Consider the following 16,158-nt stretch of genomic DNA (forward strand, 5'->3'; position numbering starts at 1 on the left):
GGTTTCACCATGTTAGCCAGGCTGGTCTCGAACTCCTGACCTCAAGTGATCCACCCACCTTGGCCTCCCAAAGTGCTGGGATCCACCCACCGTGCCTGGCCTAATTTCCCCATTTATTGGTTCAGTTACGCATCATTAATAAAGTCTCCTGCCTCCTGCTACCTTGCAGGGTGGGGCGGGGTGGGGCTGAGATGGTTTCCGTCCAGGTTCTCCAAGAAAGGCAAGAGCTTCGCCTTCCCAGAGTCATGCTGAGTGTACTTCTTACTGCTGACATAAGGCCACGTGAAGGTCACTACTGGCCTTACCTGGGTAAGATCTTGGAACATCTTTCCCCCTGTGTCCCTTGCCATATGAGGTGAGATGGACGGTGTTCATAGCACAGATGCTCTCAGCCCAACTCACCAGAACCTAGAAACTGATCCAGTGTATTCAAAAGGAGGACGTGATTGGCACACTTAAGTCCTTTAGTAATCAGCTGTGATTCATCATTTGTGACCCACATAGCCCCTGATTCTGCCTTGTGGGTACAGTGAGGGAGGGGTTGGGGGCGGGGGTGGAGGAAATGGACAGAAGCAAAGAGTTTGGAGCCTTGGGTAAAAGGAAGATGGCCAGTGCAGTCTTTTGTTTTTTCTGTTTGTTTTTTTTTTGAGACGGAGTCTCGCTCTGTCGCCCAGGCTGGAGTGCAGTGGCTTGATCTCGGCTCACTGCAAGCTCCGCCTTCTGGGTTCACGCCATTCTTCTGCTTCAGCCTTCGGAGTAGCTGGGACTACAGGCGCCCGCCACCACGCCTGGCTAATATTTTGTATTTTTAGTAGAGATGGGGTTTCGCCATTTTAGCCAGGATGGTCTCGATCTCCTGACCTTGTGATCCGCCCGCCTCAGCCTCCCAAAGTGCTGGGATTACAGGCATGAGCCACTGCGCCTGGCCAGCCAGCGTGGTTTCTGAAGCTGCTTTGGGACTTGGAGGGTTCAGAGAGTGGGAACTGAATTTTTTTCCCCTAAGAGTAGAGAGGGAGTTGCTTACACCAAAGAGCTTTGATTACAACAGGAGTGATGGAGGCTAGACAGCTGGAAGGGTTTTCCTTATGGAAAGGGGGTGGAAAAGCCCCAGAAAGCAGGCCTGGTGGAAAGCTTGCACATTGCAGACCTGCAGTTGCTCAGCAGGAGGTTCGGAGCTCAGCTCCCGGCTGGGTGAAGCTCTGGGAGTCTGTGTCAACACCGAAGGAAGATGAGCTTTGTGTTTACCTTTTAGGCTAAAAGGACTTAATGTCGGGGTGGGAAGGATCATTAGCACATCAGTGACTCAGAGTCCAGAAGGAAACTGTTGTCCTTCCTTCTGTCACGAAGGAAACTGTCGTCCGCTAAGCCAAGCCGGAAAGGCTTTGATTACACCCACAAAGAGGGGCATTTTCCCTTGGACCCAACCCAGAGTTCTCTTCAGGGACTGATAGAGGAGAAAGAGATGAATTCAGACAACAGGGAAATAAATTAGAATTTATTAGGAGTCGGGTAAAAGGGTCCCCAACCTATAAATTTTCTAGTTAGCCAGGCGTGTGAGCTGGCAACCAACCCCTGGCAGTTTCCACAGTCCACGGGGTGGTCCCCAGGAGGCTGAATGAAAGAAGTCAGTGTCCCCGCCTCATCTGGTCCCGGCCTGCACGCTGTGCCTAGTTCCCTCATCCCTGCACATGCATGGCACTGACTACGTAAGTTCTAGCCCAGAGGCACCCAGCAGTGCCTCAGTCTTTTTTCTTTTGTTTTGTTTTTTGTTTTGAGACGGAGTCTCACTCTGTTGCCCACGCTGGAGTGCAGTTGCATGATCTCAGCTGACTGCAACCTCCGCCTCCTGGGTTCAAGCGATTCTCCTGCCTCAGTCTCCAGAGTAGCTGGGATTACAGGCGCCCACCACCACGCCCAGCTAATTTTTGTATTTTTAATAGAGACGGGGTTTCATCATATTGGCCAGACTGGTCTCGAACTCCTGACCTCAAATGATCCACCTGCCTTGGCCTCCCAAAGTGCTGGGATTACAGGCATGTAAATGCACAAATCTTCATTATACATTTTGGACAAATGGATCCTTCTTCCATCCTGATACAGAACATTTCTCTCTGTCCAGAAAAATCTCCCACATCCAAAGGCAGCCATTGTTCTAATGTTTTTGTATCTTAGATTGTTTTAAAACTTCTTATCAGCTGGGTGTGGTGGCTCACACCTGTAATCCCAGCACTTTGAGAGGCCGAGGCAGGCGGATCATGAGGTCAGGAGTTCAAGACCAGCCTGACCAACATGGTGAAACCCCATCTCTACTCAAAATACAAAAATTAGTTGGGTGTGGTGGTGGGCGCCTGTAATCCCAGCTACTCTGGAGGCTGAGGCAGGAGAATCACTTGAACCCTGGAGGCAGAGGTTTTGGTGAGCCGAGATCGCACCACTGCCACTCTAGCCTGGGTGACAGAGTGAGACTCCGTCTCAAAAAAAAAAAAAATAAAATAAAGTAAAATAAAATAAAATTTTTTATCGGCCAGGTGTGGTGGCTTACCCTTGTAATTCCAGCACTTTCGGAGGCCGAGGTGGGTGAATTCCGAGGTCAGGAATTCGAGACCAGCTGGACCAACATGGTGAAACCGAGTCTCTACTAAAAATACAAAAAATTAGTCAGGTGTGGTATTGGGAGCCTGTAATCCCAGCTACTCGGGAGGCTGAGACTGGAGAATCGCTTGAACCCGGGAGGTGGAGGTTGTAGTAAGCCGAGATTGCACCACTGCACTCCAGCCTGGGCAACAGTGCGAGACTCTGTCTCAATTAAAAAAAAAAAAAAAAAGTTCTCATCAATGGAATCCCGTTGAAGCATTTTAAGCATTTTTTGGTATCTGGCTTCTTTCACTTAGATCTTGTTTTTGAAGTGCTTCCTTGTTATTGCATGTGTCCATGTTTTGTTCCTCTTTATTGTTGGGTTGTATTCCACCACGGGGATGTACCACAGCTTGTTGATGGACACTTGGGCTGCTTTCAGACTTTGGGTATTTGTTTCTTTTTTTTTTTTTGAGATGGAATCTCACTCTGTCATTCAGGCTGGAGTGCAGTGGTGCAATCTCGGCTCACTGCAACCTCCGCCTCCCAGGTTCAAGTGATTCTCCTGCCTCAGCCTCCCGAGTAGCTGGGATTACAGGCATGAGTCACCACGTCCGGCCAACTTTGGCTATTTTGAATAAAACGGCGATGAACATTTTCATGCAAGTCTTTGTGTAGAGCCTGCACATTCACTGAATCCTTGCAGTAGCTAATAGGTTGGCACTATTGTTATTCCCATTTTACAGATGAAGACACTGAGGCACAGAGGGGGTGAATTCCTAGTCCAAGGCCGCATACGTAGTAAAAGCTGGGGGTAGGATTCTAACCCAGGTTTGTCTGACTGCAGCATATGTGTTTTTATTCCCTCGCTGTAGTGTCTTTGCACCACAGCTGTTTGGGGCCATTAAGCGTAGGGACAAATGGGCGTCTCCCCTCAATGGCCTGTCAATTCCTAACTGCATTTTAGCTCACGATAGTAGTTGGTATTGATAATAATGGATTTGAGTCACCACAAAAAGTTTCCATCAAACCTATCTTTATTTTTATCTATTTATTTTTGAGATGGAATCTCGCTCTGTCGCCCATGCTGGAGTGCAGTGGCGCGATCTTGGCTCACAGCAACTTCCGCCTCCCCGGTTCAAGCCATTCTCCTGCTCAGCCTCCTGAGTAGCTGGGATTACAGGCACCCAACACTTTGCGTGGCTAATTTTTGTATTTTGAGTAGAGACGGGGTTTCACCATGTTGTCCAGACTGGTCTTGAACTCCTGACCTCGTGATCCACCTGCCTCAGCCTCCCAAAGTGCTGGGATTACAGGTGTAAGCCACCGCGTCCGGCGTCAAACCTATCTTTAAAGGACAACAGCATGTTGAGGCGTTTGAGAGAAATCTCTAGCTAGGGTCATTACAGTAACTAACAGCAAGCTAGCAAGCAAGGAAGCAAACAAAAAGTTTTGCTACCCAAAGCCCTAGTCGCCTGGAAATCTCACATAGTTGTAATTCGTCATCTCCCAGAGAAGCCAGGCACAGAAGGCGTTACTGGATATATAAAATAGTATATAAATAATACATGTATAAGAAACCACTCTGTTCTCTGTAGAGCCAAACAGAATAGGATTTTGGAGAGTCTGCTGGTTCTCGCTTTGAAAGATGTTGCTAAGCAATGTTGCTAATATTATGGAAAGACAGCTTCCCTCCTGGCTTTTCCACTCAGCCCCAGAAACCCTGGAGTTGGAAGTGGCTTCAGGAGTAGCAGCAGCTGGGGAGGTTTGGTAATCAGTGAGGCGGGGGCCGGGAGACCTTGGGTTGGAGAGGGACTGTGCTGTAGGCCACCCAGCCCTCAGCCTCATCAGCTCCTGATTCTCTGGACTGACTCCTGGGCAGCCTCTGTGCAAAATAACACCTCTTCCTGTTCATCAGAAATTTCACACACAGAAGGATCCTTTCGAATTTTTCACTGTGGGAAAAATTATTGTAGTCATGCAGCTTAGCAAAAATTCAAAAATCTATAAATGAACTTCAAAAAAAGAAGTATTTTAAATAACTTCAGTAACCCAAGCGATATATGAAGAACTTCTTTCTTCCTCCCTCTACCCACTCTCGGTAATCCCTGAACAGGAAGTCGGCAGGGTTCTGATTGACATCACGTACTGCAGGCTCCACCTACATGGCTCTGGGTACCAGAGCGCAGGGTGCCCGCCACCGAGTGGGATCTGTGGGTTTCCTCAGCGTGGTTTCCTTTCCTTGGAGCTTGGAAATGCCACACAAGTCACGGAGATCCGTTTCCAAAACCTGAGCCAGTTTAGATCTTCTGCTTAATATGACGTCTGTGGCCCCAGGAAAGTTGGGCTGAGCTGAGGTTTCCCAGGCTTGTCTTTGAGGCCTCCCAGTCCTGGCCTGCGTTTATCACGGAAGGACCCTATTGCAGTGGGATGGACCTCTTGGGGGCTGGTCATGGGCTCTAGGAGGGGATTTTAGAAGCTGGGAGGAGAGTCAATATGTTGGCAGAGAGTTTTCCTGCATCTCTCTCTTTTCCTTCTTTTTTTTTTTTTAAATTAGTTATTTATTTATGAGATGGAGTCTTGCTCTGTTGCCCAGGCTGGAGTGCAGTGGCACGATCTCAGCTCACTACAACCTCCGCCTCTGGGCTCAAGCAATTCTCCTGCCTCAGCCTCCCGAATAACTGGTATTCCAAGCGCCCGCCACCACGCCTGGATGATTTTTGTATTTTTAGTAGAGACGGGGTTTCACCATGTTGGCCAGGCTGCTCTCGAACTCCTGGCCTCAAGTGATTCGCCTGCCACGGCCTCCCAAAGTGCTGGGATTACAGGCGTGAGCCACCGCACGTGGCCCAGGTCTCACTTTTCAAAAATAGAAACTGCTTCCCGACCTCAGATGACTTCAATCTTTCCCTTCCCCCGACGCCTTCCTGCCTCCCTCTTCCCCCTCCTCTGTCTTCCTCCTCAGGGGGCATCCCAGAGACGCAACTGTGCTGTGGCCCAGCAGGGGGCGCTGATGTACCTGCCAAGAGTGGAGGTTTCTTAGCAGCACAGGTGTGAGCGTTCAGCTGTGTGCGAGGGGGCTTCTGAGTGACATCCCAGAGCAGGTGTGTGTATGTGTATACCCTCAAAGGCAGAAGAGAGCGGGGGTGCTGGACTCTCCTGTCCAAGCCTCTGTTTATAACCCTTGCGTTGTTCCAAAGGTTGTCTGGTCCATGGAATAGCTGGGACCCTGCCTGTAGAGGGGAGGGGCAAGGCGTTTGAAGACACCTGGTTTTCATCAAAGGCCCCACCCTCCTTGCTCCATTGCCCCCCTTGCCCCCACCCACCCCCATCCCAGCCCAGAACGGTGGCAGTCATTCTGCCCAGCAGTGGGGCGCTGGGAGTTGGAGGCTGGGTGGGGCGAGGAGGTGGCGTCTGCTGCAGGCTGGCTGACGAGGGGCACGGGGATTGGGGCTGATTCCCGCTTTCTCATGGATACGTCTCCTGGAGCCGGTTCCCAGGCACAGAAGGCCCTTTTCTTCAGGGCCAGGCATGCGTGTCTGTCTGCCTCAACCCACTGGCCCCTCAGGAACGGGCTGTGCAGCTGTCTGCGCTCTGTTCATGATTAACTTCGCTGTCTCCCGCCCCAGGCCTGATTCCCACCCAGGCCCCCTCAGCCTTTGGAGTTCCCCTGGACTGGAAGAGAGACCTGGGCTGGCAGCTGCCTGGCACTTTGTTCTCTGGGACTGTGAGCTTTGGAGGCTGGAACAGGCCATGGAGGTCCTGTGAGCTGGGACGCCGTGGGGCATAAATTGGGTGAGGTGAGACCTGGAGGAAGACCCCTTCTCTGCCGTCAGAGACTTCTGCCGTCCTCATTTCCTGTGGTCTGCATGTATCCAGCTTTCTCAGCCCACCCCAAAGTGCCTAATGAATGTGGCCTTGGAACACAGTAATGTGAGAATTCTTCCCTGTCCATTCTCTTTCGAACTGTGATTTCTTCAAGGACAGTGCCTTGGTTTGGCGCAGGTGTGTCACTAACACCTAACACCGCCTGCTTTTTTTTTTTTTTTTGAGACGGAGTCTCGCTCTGTCGCCCAGGCTGGAGTGCAGTGGCGCGATCTCGGCTCACTGCAACCTCCGCCTCCCGGGTTCACGCCATTCTCCTGCCTCAGCCTCCCGAGTAGCTGGGATTACAGGCGCCCGCCACCACGCCCGGCTAATTTTTTGTATTTTTAGTAGAGACGGGATTTCACCCTGTTAGCCAGGATGGTCTTGATCTCCTGACCTCGTGATCCGCCCTCCTCGGCCTCCCAAAGTGCTGGGATGACAGGCGTGAGCCACCGCGCCCGGCCTGCCTGCTTTTTTAAGGAAGGTACTTCAAGCTTAGAGCCTTTGTCAGGCAACAGTATTGAGGCAGAACTTAATAAATTTATGTTTGTTTTCATGGTAGGAAGGGAAAGTGATAATGGATTTTCATTTAGGGTTGCAATAACGTTTTCTTTTAAAATTAAGTAAAGGCGGCCAGGCGCAGTGGCTCACGCCTGTAATCCCAGCACTTTGGGAGGCCGAGACGGGCGGATCACGAGGTCAGGAGATCGAGACCATCCTGACTAACACGGTGAAACCCCGTCTCTACTAAAAATACAAAAAAAACTAGCCGGGCGTGGTGGCAGGCGCCTGTAATCCCAGCTACTCTGGAGGCTGAGGCAGGGGAATGGCATGAACCTGGGAGGCAGAGCTTGCAGTGAGCTGAGATCTTGCCACTGCACTCCAGCCTGAGGGACGGAGCGAGACTCCACCTAAAAAAAAAAAAAAAAAAAATTAAGTAAAGGCCAGGCACGGTGGCTCACACCTGTAATCCCAGAACTTGGGAGGCCAAGGTGGGCATATCGCCTGAGGTCAGGAGTTCGAGATCAGCCTGGCCAACATGGTGAAACCCTGTCTCTACTAAAAATACAAAATTAGCCTGGTGTGGTGGCGAATGCCGGTAATCCTAGCTACTCGGGAGGCTGAGGCAGGAGAATTGCTTGAACCCAGGAGGTGGAGGTTGCAGTGAGCCGAGACTGCACCATTGCACTCCAGCCTGGGCGACGAGCAAAACAATGTCTCAAGAAAAAAAAAAGTAAAAAAGTAAGTTGATGTAATTAAAGCAAAATTATAAACAGCAGAGCAGCATGACATTAAGACAAAGAATTATGAAGGAGGTGGCGTGTGGCCCAATTGTGGGAAGCTTTGGCTGGGCTAACTGCACACACTGGCTGGAAATGGTCTTGTTTTATGGTTTGGTGTGTGTTAACCCTGTTTGTTTCGGGCAGGGATGGTCTTCCATTTTTCTTTCTTGCCCTAGTCTCTTGCATAAAGCTGGACATACTGTACATGTTTAATAAACGCTGGTGGAATGGGTAAGCATAGCATTGATGGTTGTTCCAGTCTCTGCTATTGATGGGTTTTCTTGTGCTTTGGGGTTCCCTCTGTGGGGCGTGGGTGTGACAGGCTGTGGGGGCTGGAGTGGGAGTTAAGGGGGGGAATTGCTGTCTATGCACCAAAGGTGGTGAGCTTGTAGGGCAGGGGCAGAAGGATGGGACCTCTCATTGCCAGGAAAATTCTACCTCTTAGAGACTCAGGAGTCAGGGTCTGAGAGGTTATGGTTTTTTGGGAGACAGCCTTGTGTTTGCAGCCACACTGGGCTTGTAGAAGGACTTAGAGGGCTGGGAACCCCAGAATAAGAGAATGAATAATGGAACCTGCGTGGTGGATTTTGTGCCTTCATCATCCCAATTCCCTGTTGTAGTTGTTTGGAGAGATGGGGTCTCACTATGTTGCCCAGGCTGGTCTAGAACTCCTGGTCTCAACTCCAGTGATCCACCTGCCTCAGCCTTCCAAAGTGCTGGGATTACAGGTGTGAGCCACCCTGTTACCCACCGTGCAGTTGACCTGAACTGGGTCCCACACGCTCACCTGCTGGGAAGGAGGATCAGGCCTTCCGTTGAGGTGCAGCCTTCTGTGTGTGGATAATATACACCCAACGCTAGGATAGACCCAAGCCAGCGCCCTCATCACCTTCTCTGCCATCTAGCTGAAGCGGTCCATCAGCTAACCTGTGAGTCCTCGGGTGCTGTGTGCTACAGCGCGGCGGGAGAGAGGGGAGGAGAAGCTCCGGGCTGCATGCTGCTGGGAGCTCTTCCCTTGTCTCTACCAAGGACACTCATTTTATTCTTTTTCCAGACCAATTCTTAAGTCACTACTGGTATAGTAGTTGCAGCCTGCCTGACCGCCAATCCCAGGAGTGGGGCCCGGGTCATTCCAATCTCTAGCTATAAAAAGATGTCCATGGCTATCTATATCTCTGATCCCCCACAACCCCGGCAGGGAGGGGGTGGGGGTGGGGGGCACAAGGCCAATGGTAACGGCTGCTTCATAAATAGACCAGGTGCATTTAAGAACCACCCTGGGGCTCCCTCCCCTCCACCCCAACTCCAGTGCCAGCAGGAAGCTGTGGGCATTCGAGAGGCAGGGCTGAAGGCTCAGGCCCTCGAATTCGTTTGCAGTCCCTCTCCCCTCTCCACCCAGCATGGTCCCCTTCCTGCCTGGATTTTCTGTGTTTGCTTGAACACCAGACTGTTAAAAAAACAAACAAACAAAAAAAACAAAAAAACAAGGCCAATTGCCTCGGGGGAACCTCTTTGGCCCCAAAGATGGACTAATTGGCTTGTTCTAATTCCTTTCAGCCCCCTGCCCGCTTCCTTTTCCCTAGGGGGGCAAAGCTGTGAGTGATGCTTCGCGGGGGTGGGGCGGGAGGGGGCTGGGAGGCTGGACAGCACCTGGAAGTGGATGAGGGGGATTGTGAGCGAGGCCCCGCGCCGATGGTAGGGACCAGGCCACAGCCCTTTCCCCAGGAGCCGGCGCGACCTTCCGACCTTTCGCCCTTCCTTTCGGAAGGAGATGAGGCTCGCGCGCGGCTGGCAGGGGCGGGAGGGACCACGCGGCGAGTGCGCAGCGGCCAGGCCCGGGTGGGCGCGGGGAGGGCGGAGTGGGGGGCGCCCGGCCCGCCAGGAGGAAGCGGGGTCGCCGTGAAGTTGGTTATTGACCCCGTGTGGAGTCAAACTCCCAGGGCCGGGAGAGCGTGTTCGCGGGGAGCCGACCCCAGCCCACCCTGCGTCCCCGCTCGGCGATCCTTGCGCCGACTCTGGGGGGAGGCGGGGGCAGAATTCCGCCTCATTCCTCCCATCCACACGCTCCCACCCGGGGACCCGGGCCCGGGAGCTGCGAGCCGGGGCGGGCGCCGGGCTCAGGTGCCCCCTGTAAGCGCGGGGCGACCGGGAGGGGACGGGGACCGCGCGCGGGCAGTTTCGTTTGGACGGAGGAGGACGCGCGTTTCCTCTTGGTGCTTGTTTTCTCTCCCTCTGTTTTAAAGGCAGTGACAGCATCGGGGAAGTATCCGGGGCCGGGCCGGGGAGGGCGGCAGCCGCCTCTGCCTGGGGAGGGAGCTCGGGGCCGCCGGCGGGAGTGCGGGCGGGGACCAGAAGGAGCGGGCGAGGGGAGGCAGGGCCGGGGCCGGGGAGGGCGCCTGGGAGCCGGGCAGGGGGGTCCCGGGAGCGCTGTCCACCTCCTCCTGCGCTTCGCCCGCTCCCTGTGCCCCGCGTCCTCCACCATCCGGGCGGCCGAGGCCGGGGCGCGGGAGGCGGGGCCGGGGCGGGTCCCGGCGCGGGCGGCGCGACTGAGCGGGAGCCGGGAGCCGCCGGCCCGGGCCGCGCCCGGAGCGAACCTCGGAAATGCCCGCGCCGGGGGAGCGGACGGCGGCTGCCCCGCGGGCCCCGAGGAGACGCTGAAGGTCGCCGGGAGGGAGGGGAGAGCGCGCGGTCACCTGACCCCCGGGGCGCACCTAGGCGGGGCGGGGCCCATGCGAGGCGGAGGCCGGGGGCCGGGGCGCGGGCTCAGGGGCCGGGTGCGGAGCGCGCGGAGCCGGGGCTGCGGGGACGCGGGCGGGCGAGGTCGGGCACCGCGGGCGGCCTCGCCATGTCCCAGCCCGCGGGGAGGAGGCATTGCCGAAAGGCGGGGATCCGCGCCGCCGTGGTGCTCATCGGACTCCTGCACAAATCCCGGAGGCAGAATAAAGAGAAAAGGTAAACCCCTGGAGCGCAGGCCCCTTCCCTCCGCTCTCCTGCTACATTCCAGTTTTCTTTGGGGTGGACTTTTCCGATGGGTGTTTGGTTCCGTGTTGGTTGGAAAAAAGCCTCCTCTCCAAGTATCGTCGCGCGAAGCGAGTTCAGAGCTTCGCCCCGGACCCTGGCTGGTGCGAGGAGCCTGGGCAGGACCTTGGCGGAATCGGAGGGCCGCTGGGAGGGCGCATCGGGGTGGATCCCCGACGGAGGGACCCCAAGTCCGTCGCCCCCAGACCCTGCCTTTGCCGACCGTGACCCCGTTCCCCAAGCCTGCAGCCGCGGATGCCATTGATCCAGCCCGGGCGGCTCCACGCGCCGGTGTTGCCATTTGCTTCTCTGCAACTTGGCTGAGCCCGCGAGGTGCCTGCCTGGCCGAGATCCGCTTGCTCTGCGTTCGGTGCCGGCAGGCGAGGAGCAAGTTTGGAGGTTGCTCGCTCCCCACCCACCCCCTCGCCCCACCGCCATAGGGTGACTTTACCTCTTCGCCTTTCTGGCGTTTGTTCTTTCGTTTGCTCCTGGATGTTGAAAATAGTTTTCTTTAGCTATTTCAGAGACATTTTGGACGACCTGTGTGGTGGGAGGTGTGGGGTTTGGGGTAGGCAAAGGAGGTTCTGGGGAAGCTTTCTGGGCTGCAACCCCAGCTGCAGGTCTGACATCCACCAGACCCCAAGGAGCTACCAGGCAGGTCGTTGGCACAAAGCCTCCCTGTTCTGCTAGGGTGCATGGCACAGCCTCCAGCAATGGGGGGAGGGGAGTGTGGAAGCTGACTGCCCACAGAGACGTTGCCGGGATCAGGATTTGGGGTAGCTTCCAGTGACCCTGCTGGATCCTAGTTTCCAGAGGAGTTTTGGAATGGCTAATACCGCACCCTATAAAACACGGGCAGTGGAGCCAGAGACACCTGGGGGTGACCAGCAGCCCCTGGATATGCCCACAGGCTGAACGTACCTGGGGTGGTGGTACGCAGGGAATAGGGGGGACTTTGAGAAGCTGGCATGGATTGCCCTTGTGGTGGGTTGTCCCCCATTCCTCTCGTCCCCCTTCCTATAATGTAGTGTAACAAGGTGTTGCCCGCTGCTCAGAATGAATTTGCTGTGAAAATGACATAAGGTGGTTCAGCATGAAGTAACATTGAGTCACCTAGTGAGAAAGTTCTTCCCTTTTCAGTTCTTTGCGAATCCTTGTGATTTCGAGGGGAAGTTTCAGGTGGGTGCTAGTCTGCCTGTAACACCTTTTAAACACTTGCTAATCTTCTTTTTGTAACTAAGAGAGAGCAGACCTCTGGCCCCGGTCCTCTGAGTGGAGAACAGTTGCCTGGCTGCTAGAACTTAGGTTGTTTTTGTTTTTGTTTCATTTATTTTTAGGATTCTCTCCTGGTTAATGGCCAGTGGTACTGATTTTTTTCCATTCGTGGTAGTGATATAAAACATCACTTTAAACATATGAAGTCACAAGAATTAATCTATTTTATTTATTTATTTATTTATTTTTGAGGAGGAGTCTCTTAGCCCAAGCTGGAGTACAGTGGTGCCATCTCGGCCCACTGCAACCTCCACCTCCTGGGCTCAAACAATTCTCGGGCCTCAGTCTCCGGAGTAGCTGGGACTACAGGCACCCGCCACCACGCCCAGCTAATTTTTTGTATTTTAATAGAGACGGGGGTTTCACCATGTTGCCCAGGGTGGTCTCAAACTCCTGAGCTCAGGCGATCCACCTGCCTCGGCCTCTCAAAGTGCTGGGATTACAGGCGTGAGCCACTGTGCCCGGCTGAAATGAATCTATTTAATAGAAATAGTAGTAATAATAATACAAGTGTTATCAAATATAGTGGAAATCCTGCAAGTGGTCTAGGAATGGCTGATGCCAGCGACATGTGTGTCTAGCAGAAGAAGCTGCCATGGGAACTCTGGAGTGCAATGTTCCAGGGCCTGAGTCCATCTTCCCCTGGACTTGGATTCCCTTCTGTTTTCTGCCCTTCAGCATTTTATCTGTAGAGTGGTGGTGAACAGGTCAACTCTCTAAAGCCAGACGGATGTATGGGATGGCTGGTCTGAGACAGCCTGGGCCTGCTTTGAGGGCTGGAATGGAAAATGGGCTTGATAGAAAGGCAGATGCATAGGACCAATTCCTGATTCTGAGTATAGAATGGGTGGTGGTCGGGGGGTGGAGAGGAAAAGCCCCCTGCATAGAGAGTGAGAAGTTCTCCTCCTGGCTCATCTGTTGACCGTGGTGTGATGGTAGATTTCGTCTCTGGGAGCCTCAGTTTCTGCCTCCCCACAAAGGGCTGTGAGGCGCAAGTCAGATCATGTGAGTGGAGATAGGACAGAAAGGTACGAAGTGCTGCATAAAGGTAAAGGGGGTTTGATCGGAACTGTTTCCCCTCTTCTCTCCCTGAGCTTGTGCTCCTGGTGACCAAGGTCAGATGTCTGGTGGTGACAGCCCCACCAGTAGCAGTCAAGACCAGCCATGCATGGGCCAAGGGGGCAGCCAGGTGGGTCTGAGCCTGGGCAGAACTAGTCTGTGGGTGGTGGGGGCAGGTGCAGTGAGGCCCAGGGAAGGACCCAGATAGGGACAAGGAGGGATTGGCTGGGGCCCGGGTGCCCCAGGCCCATGGAGTCCTTTCGTTCTTCCTGAGCACACTGTGCTCTTGCCTGCAATGCAGGCAGACATTGGTGGCCTTCCCAGCCCCTGGCTTCATCCCATTCTTCTGTCGCTCCAGCCATCCTGATGGCTTTGGCCATGGACTTAACCTACCCAAGGAGAAAGAGTGATTGATTTCATCATGGCGCTAAGTGACCTCTGCTTCCCTTGCTGTATCTGGAGTTTCTTTGTCTTTAAGCGTCTGAAATGAGTGCAGTGAACACTATTGACCCTTGCTCTGCAGGCACTGGTGGCCACAGGAGGCCTGGAGCAGGCTGCAGCTGCCAGCCTCTCTTAAGCATTCCCCATACTCCATGCTGGGCGTTAAATTTGATGAGTTTTTCCTTCCACCCCTCTCATCACAAGGTGGGGTCAGGCTCAGGCCCCTTCTCCTCCCAGAAGGCTTGATCCATCCATTGATCTTCCCAGCACCTGTAATTGACAGGCTTGTGCAGATAACACTGTTGGCTCTTAGCCTTAAGAGTTGAAATGGTTGTGTGTGACTTGCAGGGACCACCCAGTGGTCTTTGTCATCCTCCTGCTCTTTCCAGGCCACTTGGAAATATTGCCTATTAGGGGACAGGGAGGTGTGCCAGCCAGGGTGGTTATGAGACAGATGTCCCATATAGTCCCAGAAATAAGAGACTCCCAGGTAGTCTTGGTAGTTCCCAAGAACTGTGCTCCAAGCTCCAACTTCAATTTCCCTTTTCGAGAAATGGGCATGGTGCTCATCATCTCAGATTTGACCGTGCTCTATGGGAGCTGTGGTGCAGCCTGGAGGTTATGCCTCCTCCTGCCTATCTTTCAGGGTTTCTGGCACATGAGATCCTGTAAAAGCAGCGGCATGTCTGAGAGTTGATTGGGTTTGAGCATGGCTCCCAGGAGACACTTGGATGAAGCCTTCCTCAGAGACTGCGGTTTGGAAACCGCTTTGATTTTCAGAGCCTGTTTCTTATGGATGTGGGTAGTGGGGAGCTTGGCTCTCCGAGGGGGAAAACAGCCACCTTTGCTGGGAAGGACAGAGGCAGAGGAACACCGTCAAAATATTTATGTTCTTGGCCTGGCGCAGTGGCTCACGCCTGTAATCCCAGCACTTTGGGAGGCCGAGGCAGGTGGATCACCTGAGGTCAGGAGTTCAAAACCACCCTGGCCAACATGTCAAAAACCCGTGTCTACTAAAAATGCAAAAAGTAGCTGGGCGTGGTGGCGTGCGCCTGTAATCCCAGCTATTCAGGAGGCTGAGGCAGGACAACTGGTTGAACCCGGGAGGCTGAGGTTGCAGTTAGCTGAGATCGTGCCACTGCACTCCAGCCTGGGCTACAGAGCGAGACTCTGTCTCAAAAAAAAAAAAAAAAAAAAAAAAAAAGTACGTTCTGAAAGATGTGGATAAAGTCAGTGTGGCCTTGGGTGTGACTCTCGGAACTGGAGAGAGGTCATTTAGCATAAATGAAAACAAGTCCACTTCTTACAGTGGGTAGTTATTTTGAGACAGCTCCCATCATGGAGTTCTATGAAGAGGAAGATACGGATTCTCTCATCATTCAGCAAATTCTGGCAGGCTGTCGGGGGAGAGCCTCAAATCTGATGAATGTGATCCCTTTGTTGTGGAGTATCATACCTGGTGGGTTATTCCTGGGTAGAAAAAGCCTATCACAATTCTTTTTTAAAAAAATTTTGTTGTGAAAATTCTCAAGCATACACAAAAGTAGAGAGAATAGGGTAACATAATACCTAGTTTCAGCCATTATCAACTTATGGCCCCAATCTTGTTTCATTTATGTACCAATGCACTCCTCCACAAGATTATTTTTTTGAAGTAAATCTCAGACATTAGATCATTTCCTTCTTAAATATTTCAATTTGTATCTTAAAGATAAGAATTCTTGGCCAGGCATGGTGGCTCATGCCTGTAGTCTCAGCACTTTGGGAGGCTGAGGTGGGAGGATCACCACTGGAGCCCAGGAGTTCGAGACCAGCCTGGGCAATATAGTGAGACTCATCTCTACAAAAAAATTAAAAAAAACATAGCTGAGCATGGTGGCATGTGCCTTTGGTCCCAGCTACTCGAGAGGCTGTGGCACGAAAGTTGCTTGAACCCGGGAGGCAGAGAACTCCGCAGAGGCTCTATCTCTGCGGAGAGCCGAGATAGAGCCACTGCACTCCAGCCTGGGCAACAGAAAAAAAAAAAAGTTAAGAATTCTTAAAAAAAACCCATAACACTACCATTATTATACCCTCTAAATTAACAGTGATTTCTTAATACCATATTTAGTCAGTATTTGAATTTCCCCAGTTGTCTCATAAAAGTTTTCAAAAGTTTTTTTGAGTCAGAATTCAAACAATACTATGTGATGGGTGATGTGTCTTTTAATCTGTATTTTCCTCCAACTCTTTTTTTTTTTTTTTTTTGAGACAGGGTCTTGCTCTGTCGCCCAGGCTGGAGTGCAGTGGCACGATCTCGGCTCACTGCAACCTCTGCCTCCCGGTTTCAAGCCATTCTCAGGCCTCAACCTCTCAAGTAGCTGGGATTACAGGCGCCTGTCACTACGCCCGGCTAATTTTTGTATTTGTAGTAGAGATGGGGTTTTACCATGTTGGCCAGGCTGGTCTCGAACTCCTGGCCTCAAGTGATCCACCCACCTTGGCCTCCCAAAGTGCTGGAATTATAGGAGATACGAGCCATCCTGCTCGGCCCTTCCAACTCTTTTTAAAAATTTTTAATTTAATTTTTTTGAACAGGTGGTCTCACTCTGCCACCCAGGGTGGAGTGCAGTGATATGATCTCGGTTCACTGCAACTTCTG

The 16,158-nt window shown here is 52.8% G+C and overlaps 1 protein-coding gene across 8 annotated transcripts in view; it reads left to right on the forward strand.

Moving 5' to 3' along the window:
- Positions 1-16,158, forward strand: part of RAP1GAP2 (RAP1 GTPase activating protein 2) — a 264,873-nt gene that overhangs the window by 72,455 nt on the left and 176,260 nt on the right. The window contains exon 1 of one of the 8 annotated variants that reach the window (XM_063655339.1): positions 10,074-10,676. The exons of the other annotated variants lie outside the window; for them this stretch is intronic. Within the exon in view, the coding sequence (XP_063511409.1) occupies positions 10,570-10,676 (107 nt within the window). The 5' untranslated portion in view covers positions 10,074-10,569. Of the gene's footprint in view, positions 1-10,073; positions 10,677-16,158 lie in introns of those variants that run through there. 8 annotated transcript variants of the gene reach the window in all.

The sequence above is a fragment of the Pongo pygmaeus genome, chromosome 19 (assembly GCF_028885625.2).
Source record: "Pongo pygmaeus isolate AG05252 chromosome 19, NHGRI_mPonPyg2-v2.0_pri, whole genome shotgun sequence".
Lineage (NCBI taxonomy): Eukaryota > Metazoa > Chordata > Mammalia > Primates > Hominidae > Pongo > Pongo pygmaeus.